Here is a 15,559-nt window from a genome sequence, read left to right on the forward strand (position 1 = left end):
TGAAATAGGCTAGGTGCATCATGCCCTCAAAAGTACTTATGTCAACACCAAAATAGTTGTGGTATCTGAAGATACGGTGAAAGGAAGTATCAGGACCAGAGATAGATATGAAGCAGTGCAGAGAAGGGACACGACACTTAGCCTAACACGGCTCAAACGTGCCACATGAAGCAGCACAAAGAAAATAAGCATGTGCGAGTGTTACAACATCCTCTGCCCACCTAGTTCATCTGCATCAGTAAGTGCTTCAGACGATTTTTCAAATTTCTGCACCAAAATGGTCTCTCTGCTCCCCCTTTTTGCCAAAGCATAATCACGTAGTTGTGCTTTTTTGGCATTAGGCATGTATAGGGCATAGAGTAAGCTCTATTTCTCCAGCAGCCGCATAGCCAGCAGCTCCCACTTTGGCAGGAAAAATAAATAAATAAAAAAAAATCTGGAAAGTGCTATTTCTGTTTTGGCAACTTAAGCTGCCAAATTTAGTTGCTATGCGAGAAGTGAAAGCACTCGACAATCTGAGCCTTTTTTTCTCTGGACGCCAGTCACCGCTGAGCTGAGTCCCATGCTCTCCCACAGCGTGGTCACCAGCTCGGGTGAAGGTGCTTTTAGCTCCATGCGGGCCAAGCTTTCAGAGCTTCTCAAGTCGTGCATCCTACTGTTGCTCTGCCTGCCTGTTTTCCCTCAGACAGAGGCGGCGTGAAAGCAAAAAGCAAGTTGTGTCGCCTGTGCCACATGGGGGGAGAAAACATCCTCTAAGCGCTCCCCTCTCCCCGCGACTAGGAACATCAGCCAGAGGAGAAATGAAAGCACGGAACTAATAACAACACACAGTGTCCGTCTGGGGGACAACGCCACGAGGAAGCACACTCCCCCAAGATGTCGGCGGGGAGGCTGAGGCGGCGCGACGTCACTTTCCGCCGCCCGCGCGCCGCCCCTGACGGCCGGCCTCCCACCGCCCGCCTCGCCCATGGCGGCGGCTGCAGCGGCGGCGGCCGGGGGGGCGGGAGGCGGCGGCGGCGCTTCGGCGGCGCTGGGCGACAGCGGCGCCATCGACTACTCGGTGCACGAAGCCTGGAACGAGGCCACCAACGTGTACCTGCTGGTGGTGCTGGCCAGCCTCGCCCTCCTCGTCTACGCGCGGCGGTAAGGGGGAAAAAAAAAAAAAAAGGGAAAAGGGAAGGGAGGGAATGCGTGGCGGCCCCACGCGTGACCGTGCCTTGCCCCGCAGGAACAAGAGGAGGATCCTGCGCATCTTCACGCTGCCTCCTGCCGCGGAGACGCCGCCTGAGCCCAACTTCTACGACAGCATGAAGAAGATCCGCCTGCGGCAGCAGCTGGAGATGTACTCCATCGGTAAGGGTGCTGTAGGGCCGTGGGTGGGTCCTGCGTGGGGTGGCCCTGAGCCCGTGTCCTCGTGTGGTGGGGGTGCCGCGTGGGGCTGCGGCCCCCTGCACAGGGGTTCTGCAGGAGCACAGGGCGCCGGACTGAGGTGTGAGGAAGTACAGAGCGGGGGCGCAGTTGTCAAAACACAGCTGGTGTTGAAGGTAAAAAGAAATCCTAAGGCCAGGGATGTGTGAATGTGGCCAAAAAGTGGACATAATTGTAAAACTGCTGAGGACTGTGTGGGGAATCGAGTATTTCAACTTCATATGCTGAAAATAAATGAGAATTTTACCATACCACTAAGTGCCGCCATTCCCATCTTGCTGGATATCAGGATGGAGATGGGGAAGAGTGCTGTGGCTCTGATATTCCACAGGCCTACTTCACTGAAACACCTGTATTTGCTTCGCCATGTATGCACATGGCTTCGCCATGTATGCACACCTAGATGGAAAATGGGCAAGAAATATGTAATGAGTTGAAACTACCTTCTAAATGGAAAGATTCTTAATCCAGGCCACTGCATTCTGTACAAACAAAAAAAGGGCGTACTTCCAACAGAGGAATGCTCGTTGGTGTTGTATGTTGCACCACACACAACTCTTTGATCTTCCTTTGCCTTGCTAACCAGATTACTTCTGAAGTAAATGTTAGTATGTGGCTCCTATACTGTGGAGGAGATGAGCGCAGATCTGCTATGTGACTAACGAGTTGTTCAGGTTGCCTGTTGTAGTACTTCTGAAGCCATAGGCTTTAATTCTATTTTTTAATGAAATGATCTGAATGGATTTTTTTTTTGCCATTAACGTACAGAAATATTGCTGTGACACTACTGCTCAGACCTTCAAAGGGCACATGCTAAAGGACAAGTTCCTTGTGGTGACTGAGACCAGGCCTTGTGTACCAAAGCTGCAAAATTACTTTGTCAGATCTTAAATCTTTTTCTTGCTTGTTATCTGTATACATATATAACGTATATATTACGTATGTACTCATGCACGTACGTAAATGTATGTACATGTATATAATGAGTGTGATTTGTGCTGATCAGTGTTCCTTTTTTTCAGCACGGAAGTATGAACAGCAGCAGCAGCCACCAAAACAGACTGAAAGTGTACAGCTCTCAGTGGAGTGATGCCCACAGTTGTAGGAATGCAGGACTTATTTCCAGCATTGATAATAGGAGTCAGTGTGGAGCTATTTTCAATGCCTCTTAATCAATACACAGCTGAAGGCAAGGGGGAAAGGAAAGGGACAGTCCTAAAAGCTTTGCTCACGGTAGCTTTTCTCTGAGCCCCCTGAAGTGAACTGAATGCCTACCAAAATATTCGGCATGAAAGTACCCGACACAGGACAGACCTGCTCAGAGAAGCCCCTGAGGGTGGAGAAGTGCTGTCTTATCGATGTTTACTGCCGGAACCTTGGAAATCAGCTCCTGCCGTCTCTGATAACAGTACCCAGGAGGAAGTAAGGCAGGGCCTGCCTACCAGGAAACTGTTTGGTTCCTTGATCACGCATTGAATTTGCTGAACACTCAGTAAATGTGAGTGAAGATACTGTGTGGCCTTACCACCTAACGAGGGTAGAGAGCTTTGATAACCAGCAGCGGTGCTGGCCGTGGAGCAGATTGTGATCTCCACGTTGGTTTGTATGCAGTATTGTGAGCCTTTCTTTGAGACATTCCGAGAACTAAGAAGTACGCAGTGAGATGCAGGTCTAAAAGACGCTTGCAGCAAATACTGTAATGCTATAGCAATGGCAGTTAGGTAAATTTAGTCAAATTGGTTTAAAGAATAGGATTGTCTATGAACATTTGTGCGAACGGAAACACTACCAAAAAGCACAGGGTTTATTCAGAGACATCACACCCTGGTTACTTATTTTTTTCCCCAAGTAAATCATGAAATCGGTTAATTTAAAGAATGACGCAGAAACAACTTTTTAATAAAAGCATCTAACCACAAAAACTACTCGAAGATGTATCGTGCTGTTCCTAAGTTCTGCATGAACAGGCTGGGGGTGAGCGGAGCACCCACAGTGCGGAGCCGGGAGCACATGGTAAAGATTATTTATTTCCCAATTCCGTGCTAAATAAGTAAACCCTTGGCAGGCCGCGCCTGCAGCTCCGCTCGCCAAATGGCTTCCCCGAGGCTCTCTGTGCCTGGGGGGGGGGGAGCCGCCCGCGCCCCCCGTCAGCGCCCACCCGCCCCTACCCGCGGCAGGGCTCAGCCCGCCGGGCCCCCTCCCCGGAAACGGCGCCCTCCCCTCAGCGCCGACCTCACTTCCTGACGCCGCTTCCGCCTCCGGGCCGCGCCGGCTGCTGCTGGTATTGCTGCTGCTGCTGGTACTGCTGCTGCTCGTGCTGCTGCTGCTGCTCGGAGGGCGCCCGCCGCGCGGTGAGTGGGGCCGCCCCGCCCTCGCCCCTCCCCTCGGCGGCGGCGCGCGCGGGGGCCGTTGGCGCCCGGCCGTTGGCGGGGGGCGGCGGCGAGGCGGGAAGGGGCCGTCTGAGGAGAAAGCGGGGGCTCGGGGCGGGAGAATGGCGAGGCCGGCGGGGCGCTGCGGCGTGGAGCGGGAGAGCGTGTCGGCATCGGGCTGCCGGGGCTCAGCCACGCTGCCCGCCCACCCGGGGACGGAGATCGTCTCGGCAGCCGGGCGTTTCAATAAAGCAGCGTGTCACAACGAGCCCCTGCGTGGGGCTGAAAGTCCGCCCCTCCGTCTGTGGGGAGTTATTGTACGGTTTTCCCCTCGGCTGAGCTGGGTAGTGATGTGTTACCCTGACGCGAGTGGAAAAAAAGAAGCAGGAGAGGGACTGTCAGGGAGTGCAGTGATAGGGCAGGGAGTAACACCTTTGAACAGAAAGAGGGTAGATTTAGATTAGATATTCAGAAGAAATTCTTTTCTCAGAGGGTGCTGAGGCACCGGCACAGGCTGCCCAGAGAAGCTGTGGATGCCCCATCCCTGGAGGTGCCCAAGGCCAGGCTGGATGGGGCTTTGGGCAACCTGGTCTGGGGGAGGGGGTTGTCCCTGCCCGTGGCAGGGGAGTGGAACTAAATGATCTTTAAGGTCCTTCCCAACCCATTCTGTGGTCGTATGAAGTGCGTCTATTGAAGTTCTGTCCCAGCAAAACTGTACCCTGTTTTGTTGGTTGTGTTACATTCCAGTTTTACAGTACACGTGGGACAGAAGGTGCAGTCAGGGCATAACTTTTCATATTTTGCCTCAGAGATGTCTGCATTGGCTTTCACCTGTTAGTTCGCAACATTGCAGATAGCACAGAGACAATAGATTTTTGTATGTGCCAATTTACAGTAGTCAGGCTTGGAGGCATACACATGAACATATTTTCAGTCTTTGCTTATTCTGAATTATTAGGTATCTTGGATGGGAAAAGCTTATGACCTCTAAAAAAAAATTGTGCTAAAGTTATATTTAGTCATGTTTATTCTCAAGAACGCTGTACAGAGGCAAATATTTATTTCTAGCTTACCCAATACTCTTAAAAAAGCTATTACAATATGTAGATTTAATGGTGTCTGATCGCACAAGGCATGTGAGGGAAGGCTTTCAGATCAGTTAGAACTTAGCATCTGTAAGGTAGTGTAAAAAAGCATTAGCAAGTAGCTGTCAGGTAAATCTCGGATGTTCTAGAGAATCTGACCGCTTTGTTGCTCCCGTGGGAGCTGCTGAACAGTCAGATCTTTGTAAAGGCAGTCTTCAAGTAGAGTTACAACCATGACTCTGTAATCTTATGTGAAAATTATAGTCTTCTGTTAAGTGGTGGAAGAGTCGGCTCTGTGCTCCTCGCTGAAATGTGGCTGGCTAGGTTTTGCACTCAGTGTTACGAAGAGGATCAAAGCTTTTCAGATAGAGCTTTATAAATCCAATGACAAGGCTCAAGAGGGTCTTAGGTTTGTATAAATGATGAGTGCAGCTGTGTTTAAGGCCGAAGACATTGCAGACTCTGCAACCTGCGGGCTTTGTACTGAAATACCTTCTACCATGCCGTGAATACTTTGAGTTTCAATCCGGTCTGTGTTATGTGCCCGGATAGTAGGAACTGGCATGTGCCAGCCGGGACCAGTTGAGAACACAGCCTGTAACAGCTGCTGCGGTAACTCCTGGCCCTAGCAGTTATAAATTTCAGCAGTGTGATGCTCGGGTGCTGCTAAGGATGCTCTCGAACTTCTCTTCTGAAACTGGCTGATTGGTTGCGAGACCCGCAGAGGAAACTAGTGCTGTATTACTTGTACTACCGACAGCAGCAGAAGCTCTGAAAACCAGGAGGAGATCCCGGTGCCCTCGTCTGAGGACGGTTTGCAGGGAAGCTTCTTCAGCACAGTGCAGAATTATTCACTGAGAATATTCAAACCTGTGATGAATCTCTCTGTAATTATGTTTTGCATATATGATTAAGCAGCATTGGCCAAAAGCCTGGTGACAGCACAGGGCTCTGGAATGTTTCCCTGTTGCCTGAGCAGTTTATTCATGTTAGCTTACTTCCGTGAGCATAATCACTCCTTTTAAAGTCCTCCCAAACTCAGGAGTGCCGCCACTATTGGGCAAGCTGAAATTATACACGCTGCGGAGAGAAGGGTGGGTATGTTGCCACTCAACCTCTCCTTCAGAGGAAGTGAAAAGATTTTGCCTCAGCCCTAATTTCTACATTAAAGAAGTTGAAAATTGTCAGTACGTGCCTTCTTCAGTGAGGAAGGAGCATCTTGCTGGACAACGTGTCATTAATGCTATGATGTCTTTGGCCTGTTATGCCCGAAGAGCACAACAAGTGCTTGGAGGAGGCTTGCTGACAGAGTGCACCCTTCAGTCACAGGTGCTTAACTCAGAATCGGAAGAAGGGATCAAAAGGCATTCCCTCTTTCCTCCAAATGCTTGAGCTGTGTTTTAGTCACGGTGAGGAACCTGGGTGATGTGACCTAGTTTATTAACACGGCCACGCAAACAAAAACGCAGCACTTGATCTTGTACTCAAGACAGGGCTGCCGCCGCAGAGCAGAAGGTTTCCGTGCCTCAGGCCCATGAGAATGGAGGTAAGATCCTTTACTTTGCAGCCCCATTTCTGTTGTGGCATGAACTCAGGGATAAGGAGCAAGCTTCTTGCAGCCTACCAAGCTTCATCCAAAATCAGTCTCACCAAAGGCAGTGGGAATCCTTTTGGCTAAGGGACAGATGCTGAATGCGACCAGAGATACTGGCAGAGCATTGTCAACACTGGCACAACACCCCAAAGCTGGTGGAAATGTCCAGTAAGAAACCTGATGCTGGGGAGTGGAAATTGGTGCTGCTTTTTCTGCAACAGAAGATAAGGGAGAAGAAGCAGTCCTGCTAAGAGCAAAAGGCTTAACTTGCCTAAATAACCTTTTTTTCAACTCTGAAACAAACAGAAAAACATTGATAAAACTTGTCAGTGCTTGGTCATCTCCATGAATTCTGTGTTTACATGGAAAGGGTGAAGAACCATTTTAAGAACGGAAGCGCTTTGCCTGATATTTTTTTGCAAGGAATGTCCAGCTTTGGGTGTTACTTTAATAAAAATAATTCCTGGTCTTTTTATGGAATACCTAAACTCTGGGCGTTACTTTAATAAAAATAACCCTGAACTCCAAGATTAACAGAATTGCTAAAAGGAGTTAGTTCTCAATGAGAAAAAACAAACTGAATTTGGAATTTCTGAACCAAGCCCTCGAAAGCAATTTGTGGCAAGACTCCAGAAAGAGGGGAAAAAAAACTGAACTAATTCTTATACAATAGCTATATGCCTTTATTCTTAGTTATAACTAGACACTTTGAAAAGTGATTCTCCCCTCGCAGGGGCCTAGGAATGAGATGTTTAGGGAGAACGGGGTTTAATTTTAATCTAACTGTAACATGGATTGTAAATCCTCAGAGGGGCTGCTCAAATTGGGGATTTGCTGAAACTGGAGTCAGAGAAAATGCTGTCTGTTTGTACACATGGATGAAAACTTCTTCAAAGTAGTTCCCTTCGGTTTCCATCAGGCTGTCAGACTCGCATGTGCTGTATCTGGTTTTAGATACCTACGATGTGTAAAAGGCACTCATGGATCTATAGCTTGCTGCTGAGAGAGGCCCTGGTTAGGACAAGATTATAGAAACATTTGTTGTTTTTATAACAGAAGAGAAAGAGTATTTTGAAAAGACTCGGCCAGCAGGAGGGCTGTATCACTTTCCAAAATATCCTCTGGATCATCCCGAAAACACAGCTTGTAACATGCTTTTGACTGACGGCGTAGGGTGTGAAGCATAAATTCCTGGGTAGGAAAGATGGATGTTGGTTGTGCAACAGGAGACTCCATGTGATCTCGTTATTTATGGCACTTCTCTCAGATGTCTTTCTGTGAATAGAACAGCTGCTGTGAACCTGACCTGGTGCAGAGTACCCGCTGTATTTGAGCTGCTCTGTTTTACCGTTGCTCAGACCGTGCTCCCGTGAGCAATGTCACAACCAACTTAGGTGGTGACCCCAGTTGTAAAACGCGACTCGGGGAACCCTTCTACTGACTGCTGCAGAGCTGGAAGGAAGAAAGTGAGAAAATGGTCTTCCAGAGCTTTGGTTGGTGGACGTTAGGGAGCAATAGTCTAAGGCATCCAATTTTTTTATACTGTAACATCAGAGAAAGGGTGGAGTGATAGTAGAGGAAAAAGACTTGCTTTTTCTTTGCACAGGGAAGGTCGGGAGGGTGGAGGCAGAGGCTCAGGCTTTTCCAGTCTTATCTCTTCTTTGTGACCATCTCATTAAATGGCAGCAACCGTTGTTTATAGGAACTTTCCCTCCCTTTGGTGATGAACTGTGGCTTGCCTTGCGCTTGGTGTGTGGCAGAGCCATCGCTACCTAGATCCAAATCTACGGTCAGATAAGGCTTGGAATAACTGGTGTTCGTAGCACAACTAAATAACTGAGTTCACATGATCTGTAAGTGGCCAGCAGATTTTTTTCGTAGGCAAAGTATGTACTGCTTGTATTGCACATTTATTTAAAGCTATTATTAGCACAACAGATTGAGAATTCCAGCAGCCAAAAATACCTTTGTTGAGTCCATTAAAAGATTTCCGTACCAAAACTGTGCTTTTGTATCTGACAAACAGAAAGTATCACATCTTTTTGACTTGAAACTCAGTGACGACCCAAAGCAGTAAAAGTATTTATTGCACTTAAGGCCTCTGAGATTGCTTTTGCCAATGCTGATGGGAGAATAGTTCTCTGTCATTACTGTCTTCTCGTTCAACCTCAGCAAATCCTGACATGCCAAACGCAAACCACTGATCAGAGGTCCTGGAGAAGCTGGTGTGGCTGTGCTCTGAAACTTGTGGCTTGGACCGCAGCTTGAGTGGGTTGCCTAAGAGCATCGTAGAAGTACTCGGTTCAGTCTTTACAGATGTGAGCTGAAAGAACGGGAAGGCATTCACGGCCTCTAGAAAGGAAGTATTAAGATCACTGCTCGGGAGCAGAGTCTAACACTGCTGTGTGCCTGTTAAACATCATGGGGGAGTCGCTGAGGGTATGCAGCGGAGCAATTTAGCTGCCGTTATGAGACCTGTGATTTTGTTGGCTCCAGTCAGTAGATGGTAGACCTGTAGAGAGGAAAAAGCTGCACGGGGCAGCTTTATTCAATGAGCTGACGGTTGCCAAATAGTGCCTGTACCGGTGCTGTTAGCAGTGTTTTGATCATTAAAGAGCTCCATCTGCTTTCGGACCTCACGTTAAGGCTGGGACAGGAGTTTCCTCCTGACTGGTTCCTTGCCTGAAGATCCCTCTAAAGAGGGATGAAAAGGTGTAATTTGCTTTTTGTTTGAGGCAAAGAACTATCCTCTAACCGTAATTCGCCAGTTCCAAGCCCATAATCAAAACACTTGTGGTAAAACAGCATGGTGTTTCTCAGAGATGCTGTAAAAACTCTTTCATCTCTTTGGAGGGCTGTGAGATACTCCCGTGAGACATCATCCAGACCTCCTCTTTCTCTCCTGGGGACTTAGGGGTTACCAACCTGTGGTCAGGCGCCCAAAGTTTTAGCACCAGGAGCTGGGAGAGGAAAACACAGCCCACATTACTGAGAGGAGAACTGTGTTTTGGGGGGCCAAAACCTCGAGGCTGCTTTAACATTCTCTCCTCTCTGTCTGCTGCTCCTATGTGTAGCTGTAATTTTTGTTTTCACCAAACTTTTGTTGAGTGAAGGTGTGGCTTTATACCTTGATGCCTCTTGCAAGTGTTGCATTAGCAGGAATGGCAGTGACTAATTGCCCTGGGGCTGTAGTGAGTACTTGGCGTAATAATCCGCATGAGTGCATCCTCAGCTCCTCCGTAAGTAGTGACCCAGGCTGAAGTTAGTGCACAGAGGAACCTGCAGCCCTCAGGAATACTGTTCAAGAGCAGGATGGGATGGGTTTTGCTCAGCTGGAGTTCTTTATTCAGGCATGGAGGTGGGAGGGGAGCTCTTTGCTCAGAGGGAGAGGTTCCTGCTCGACCTTGGAAAGCCGGGGATGGCGTGCTGCTTCTCTGCTCTTTTAGAACTGAATTTCTCAACATCTCAGGGGGGTTCAAAGAGCACAGCACTGGGCGAAACAGTTTGCTTCTAAGGGTGGCATATCTTAGGTGGAAAAAGTCAAAACGGGGAGTTTGTAAGCGGGTAGGGGCTTGTGAAATTTGGATGGAGCTGCCAACCTGCACCAGATCCCAGAAACTCTGCTTATAGAAATCTCACTGGCTAACTAATAAAGTTGCTTAATTGCAGCTTAAAGGCCCGCAGATCCTGTTCCTGCTCTGTACCAGAAAGCAGCATGGCACAGTAGCTTGTGCTGCAAGCCAGCTGGAGCCCCAGGAAGGAGCAGAGGTGGTTAATAGTTCCCATAGTGCAAGAACAAAGGGATGTTAAATGAAATAGAAAATCAGTACATTTGAAACTGTGTGCAATTATGCCACATGATATTATTGAGGCCAAAAGTTTAGTCAGATCCCAAGCAGACCTGGACATTTATATATATGATGACAATAGCCAGAGTTGCGGTAAATAGGATTAAAAATAAATTAGGGATATAAACCTTCATGCTAATTGATGAGGTCAGGAAGGAATTTCCCCTCTGGGTGAATCGCACCATTGTTCACTCCCGGGAGCTGCTCCACCTTCCGAAGCATCTGGTCCCGATCACGATCACGGTAGGCACAACTCTCAGGCAGACGGACCAGAACCTGACCTGTCCTGGCAGTTCGCAGCAGACACTCCCTGGGCAGGATTTTTTTGAAAAGGATTGAGAAGCATTTTGTGGTGTGGTTGGTTTTCTTTTTTTTTTTTTTTTTAAGGGTTTCCTGAGGCCACCTATACTGCAGCATATGTCTGCTTTTCCAGCTTCTCCGTGGTGAAAGGTGACAATTGTTGACTGAGTGCCTTTAAGGATGCCAGAGGACTGCTTGCCAACACGTTGGCCACAGCCCATGTGAAAATGGAAACTAGTATGAGCACCTAAAGCATCACTGTACTGCCCCGTAGATAAAAAGTAGCTCTGTGAGCACCTGAGCTAGTGCAGGCGGGTTTTCTGACAGTTTCCTCAGTTTTGGTGGCACAGGTCTTTTGTAGGAGAGGAGCACCTGTGATATCTCTGTCCTTTTCCATCAGAGGTGGTTGAAATTGGCCTAACAATGTACGTGACTGTGCAATGGATAGTTGGCGTGGTTATTTAAGTGTTGTTTCCTGGGGAAACAAGGAAAAGTACCAGTCCTGCAGGCAAGTTGTTGTGGAATATTTCTCCCCTCAAAGAAATTAAGTACATGAACAGTTACACCAAATCCTCTGGGCGTGTGTGCCTTTAAAACATGTGCTGTTCTATCTAAAGATGTTCCCCAAGGTATAAGGGGAAAGCTTCCTTGCCAAAATGTAGTAATTGAATTAATAGCCCAGGAGGTTTCTGTGTTTTGTTATCGAGCTACAAAATTCCCCTGCCGGCGTTGGCTGCTCTGAAGATCAAAGTTAGAAGCACCAGCCTGCCACTACATTGTCTCTTCAAAAGAAAACCGAAAAATTCCTTGGTTGTTTCAGGCTTCCAGGTGACAGCCGGCGTCAGATCTTTTTGACATTTAGGTTCAGCTACAAATATTAATCTTTTCCTGCAGTTCTCTGCATGTAACAGTGAGCAGCGGAGATGTCTTGTAATCTCTGTTGTGCAGATGCTGAGTGTAGACACCTGATTAATGAGTGAGGATGTCGATAATTAATTGAATTAATTGTCGCCAGATCATTTCTGGTGCTCAGAAATGATACGGAGCTACGATGATTACGAAACAGTGAAATTGTGGTTTCTGTTTCTTGCATACAGTGATCGTTATGGTAAAAAAAACCTGAGGATCACTGGGGTAGAAAATAATTGGCCAGTTATCTGGGTATGTTCTGGGTGTCCTGCTGACGGGACGCGTGTGGCTGCCTCTGCTTTTGTACTCTAAGCTCTTAAACCTGCGGTGGCTGCCTTTTCTGAGTAGGGAATAGCGTATTTGGGAATAGCAGCCATCATCACCGAGGCACAGGCTTTCAGGGCTGTTTGCTTCGTAAGCACTTTTGAGGGAAAGGACTTCTTGAAGAGGTCAGAAATGAGGGAACGCGTATTTTTCTTTGACATACAATCCCTGCGCAGCGCATACATTTCTGTCCAGTTACTTAACAGCTATTGTTCCTGCAATACCCAGAGTGCTGGCAGAGGGTTTCTCGCTTTGACCGTCCAAGGCTAACTTATCTTCTTTGCTGTAATGTGCAATAACCGCAGCCAAGCCTGTCGGTGCAGGGACAGGACTGTCCCTGGAGCTGTCCCTCCTTGCTAGCAGGACACCAGCCTCACTTCGTGGAGAGGAGTTGATGCAGGGCAGCGCTGTCCTTCCGAGCAAAGTGTGCCAGTGTACAGAGAGTGCTGCTTCAAGGGCTTCTGCAGAAGGGAGGAGGATTTCGGATGGGAGGTGGAATTCTGAGCATTTGAGATGGGAGCTGATAAGAGGTGGACTCTGCTCTGCCTCTGCTCGGAGGAGGTTTTGGTGCTTGTACTTGCTTAGAGACGGCCTTAACCCTAACAGGGAGGGATAAAATGGCTTCCACGCTTCTGTCTCGCAGGGAGCTGGCTCGCAGCCTGGCTTTGCTGCCTGCTCCTTTCTCCTAGACCCCTCGGTCAGTGCTCGGGTAAGATCCTGAGGCAGGCAGAGGGCTTGGGCTGCTCACCCTGGGTGCAGGACGGCCGTGTGGCAGCCGTATGCTGCCGTTCTGTCGTTAGGCGCCCAACAGCGCTGCTCTTGGCTTTGGGCCCGCTTGATCCCAGGCTCTGGGCGACGGAAGGTCTGTCAAAATGAAGCATTATTCCCCCATTATACCAAGGAAATAGATAGGTGGGGAGGCCCCCTCCACTCCACCCCGCAGCTTGAGGATGTGATTTTGGGGACAAAGGCTGAAAATAGCTTAGGCCTTGATCGCCTTGTAGTGAGAGTGCTGCGATGCAGAGGAAGCGCCTCCTCAGCTAGCTGCAAAGTGTGTAAAAAATGCACATGTCCTGTGGATGTTGTGTGGCTTTAGGAGCACTGGGGAAAGGAAAAGAGAGGCTGACATCCTCACTTCTCATATCACCTGTGGGCTAGAGACCTCTGCTTACTTGTGCAAACAGGTCCTGTGTAAAGATAACTGGCACTGTTCTCGGTATGGGTAGGTCAGTAGGTGGGTCAGCAGCTTCCTGCAATGGAGCTGGCTGCTGCAGACAAGTTCAACAGCCTTGGCACCCAAAGAGGCTTCCCACGGTACATAAGGCTAGCTAGCACAGGATTGCTTCTGCTCATCCTGTTAGGAACGGAGGCATGAATGAGGAGGTTTCATGATGATGATGAGGTTTCATGATGAGGATGAGATTTCATGATGAGGAGGAGGTATCACCAGTTACTTACCCCAGCTGTGGCACTAGGTGCTCACGCACCTAGTTTGGTGAAACTTTTGTGAAAGGAAGTCTATTTCCTAAAAGGAACTTGGATGACAGTTGGGATTTTATTAAAGACACAGAGGCATATTATTATTCATCTTTCCTTGCTTCATCCCTGTGATGTTTCCTGTTTTGCTTCTTGAGATACAGGTGTCATGATGAGGAGCTTCTCAGAAACAGAAGTGGATGATGATGAGTGGAGATGAAGAAATCATACATTTAAGAAGTTGGCTCAAGTTTCCGTTACAGGCATGGAAAGTTTCTGAGACCAAGCCATGCGAGAAGAACATGAGTAAAGAAGAGGGAGATGTAGACCCAGACTAGAAGGGATTGCAGGATTTGAGAGGACGCTGCACAAACATCACGTAGTTTGCTTGCTTATTCATTCACCTGCACCCCTGGATTGTAATACCTTGCTTGCCTATCTGTTTGGAAGTTGAAAAATCCCCTCACATCTGTGTCTTTAATATAATCATGGCTTCAAGCTTGTTTTAGGAAGAGCATAACATCACTGTGGTTTTATTTGTGGATTAGATAGCTGCTGCTTTGTACTTGAATTCCATTTTGGTTTTTTTGTTGATACATATGTCGAGTAGGGAGAAGATCGGACCATGACAGTTACAAAATAGGAAATCAGGGGTTTTGCTTGCATTTAATAAACAGCCTTTTCCTAAAAAGCGTGACAGGTGCATAAGACAAAGAAAAAAAAGATAGTGCTGACCTTCTGATTTGAGTAACCTTATAATATTGTTGTTAAGCTATCCTTAGACAGATAACATAATCAAATATTAATCAGTTCAGTCTTTTTTTATTTGACTGTTGCTCTCAAAAACATTCCAGGTAGGTAAGATGTTTTGGCAGGGCTGTGGGGTGTTAAGTGCAGATTACGTTCTACTGAGTCAAGAGATAGCTTTTACAGAGGTAGTTACTGGAAAATCTTGGCTATTACTTGAAGTATCTTCCAAGGAAATACTACCCATGCTATCCAGCAAGTTGTAGTAAGTCTCTGATACAGAGTTATTAAGACTTTGATATTTATGTATTTAAAATTTTAACGTTAAATATGATTTCCTATGTTGAGCAGTGCTGCTGGTAGAAGCAAAGAGTATCTTTGTTTTTCTTACAAAGTCGTATCTGGCCTTTTATTCTTAATAAAAGGCTACGGTTATTTTTGCATTCTGGCTGAATATTTGGCCTTTAAGAGTATATAATTACATGCAAGAGTAAAAGCAGTTGTTAAAGGACTGTTTTTTTCTAATGAAAATAGTTTGAAATCATATAATTTTTGTTGCTTCAGAATAGATGTGATTAGCATGTTGGAAACAGTTTTGCAGTGGATATAAAGGGAACAGTTGAGAGACAGTGGCTGAGAATGTGTCCAGCTATTTTTGTAGATGACTGTTATATTGTAACTCTGGGTCATTTTTCCAATCTCTTTACTTAGATCTTTCCATATAATCGAATGGCTAAATTATACTGAGATAAAAAAGCTATTTGCACTTCGTAATATTTCTATTTTAAAATAGGTGTTATTGTACTAATTGATAAGTAAACCACAATGACTGTGAGAAAATCCTGGCCTATATTATTACTTTCATAGACAATTTGATATGGGATAGTACTGTCTGTATACTATAAAAATGTTTCCATGGATTTTTAGCTGCTGAAACTGAAATCAATAAACTTCAGTTACTGTTGTTGACTGGAACAAGCAGACCTGAACATTTCTCTTTTCTTCGCATTACCTCTGACTCTGCGTGCATGTAGTGTTTCCCCAGCATTCTGCCTTGCGTGGTGTGTGCCTTGCTCTGGTGGGCTCGTGGGGTGCGGGTTTCTGCATGTTACTCTGGAAGGCTTTCCTGCTGGAGAGCCATGTCTTGGAGTTTGTGCCATGAAATTCTCCTTATGTGTTCTGAGTAAGTCCCAGGATTAGTAGATTAGCCGATGGGACCATTTTTATATATTCTTTAATTTCAAACACGTTTGTCAGTAGCTGATGGTCATGTTTTGAAGTAGTTACATAGTAGTCTCCTACCCGAATCTCATGTTAGATTAGCAACCTCAGTGTATTCCAGAATTGAATGTACTTGAGTGAAAAGTATGTTCGAAATTCTGGATTACTTCGGAGAACGGAAAATGACTTTTGCTCAGTTGAGAAAACTTTAAAATCGAAAAGGATCACATTTATTTTAAAACCCTGCTATGTCCTATT

General features: G+C 46.8%; 2 protein-coding genes across 4 annotated transcripts in view; both read left to right on the plus strand.

Annotated features, from left to right (window-relative positions):
- The first annotated feature begins 911 nt into the window (after positions 1–911).
- SMIM19 (small integral membrane protein 19) lies at positions 912–15,066 on the plus strand. 2 transcript variants are annotated; one of them, XM_083833183.1, is made up of 4 exons: positions 922–1,143; positions 1,229–1,353; positions 2,451–3,441; positions 13,492–15,066. In XM_083833183.1, the coding sequence occupies exons 1-3, from the start codon at positions 968–970 to the stop codon at positions 2,516–2,518; spliced, it is 369 nt and encodes a 122-aa protein (XP_083689309.1). In that variant the 5' UTR covers positions 922–967; the 3' UTR covers positions 2,519–3,441; positions 13,492–15,066. The 2 variants fall into 2 exon arrangements, with proteins under 2 accessions (XP_083689310.1, XP_083689309.1); XM_083833184.1 differs by lacking the exon at positions 2,451–3,441 and having other exon boundaries at positions 912–1,143; positions 13,498–15,066.
- The window catches only part of SLC20A2 (solute carrier family 20 member 2), a 56,103-nt gene continuing 44,060 nt past the window's right edge, over positions 3,517–15,559 (plus strand). Inside the window, exon 1 of one of the 2 annotated variants that reach the window (XM_083833133.1) lies at positions 3,517–3,779. The gene's annotated coding sequence lies outside the window, so the exon portion shown is untranslated. The remainder of the gene's footprint in view (positions 3,780–15,559) is intronic. The other variant, XM_083833131.1, reaches the window with a different exon arrangement.

This window comes from Anser anser (assembly GCF_964211835.1).
Source record: "Anser anser genome assembly, chromosome: 4".
NCBI classification, from domain to species: domain Eukaryota; kingdom Metazoa; phylum Chordata; class Aves; order Anseriformes; family Anatidae; genus Anser; species Anser anser.

Excerpts from the sequence above, each read along its gene's own strand:
- SMIM19 (XM_083833183.1), top strand. The coding sequence starts at position 968 with ATGGCGGCGGCTGCAGCGGCGGCGGCCGGGGGGGCGGGAGGCGGCGGC. Across the intron at positions 1,144-1,228 it reads CTCCTCGTCTACGCGCGGCG|GAACAAGAGGAGGATCCTGC; the intron begins GTAAGGGGGAAA and ends CTTGCCCCGCAG. Across the intron at positions 1,354-2,450 it reads GCTGGAGATGTACTCCATCG|CACGGAAGTATGAACAGCAG; the intron begins GTAAGGGTGCTG and ends CCTTTTTTTCAG.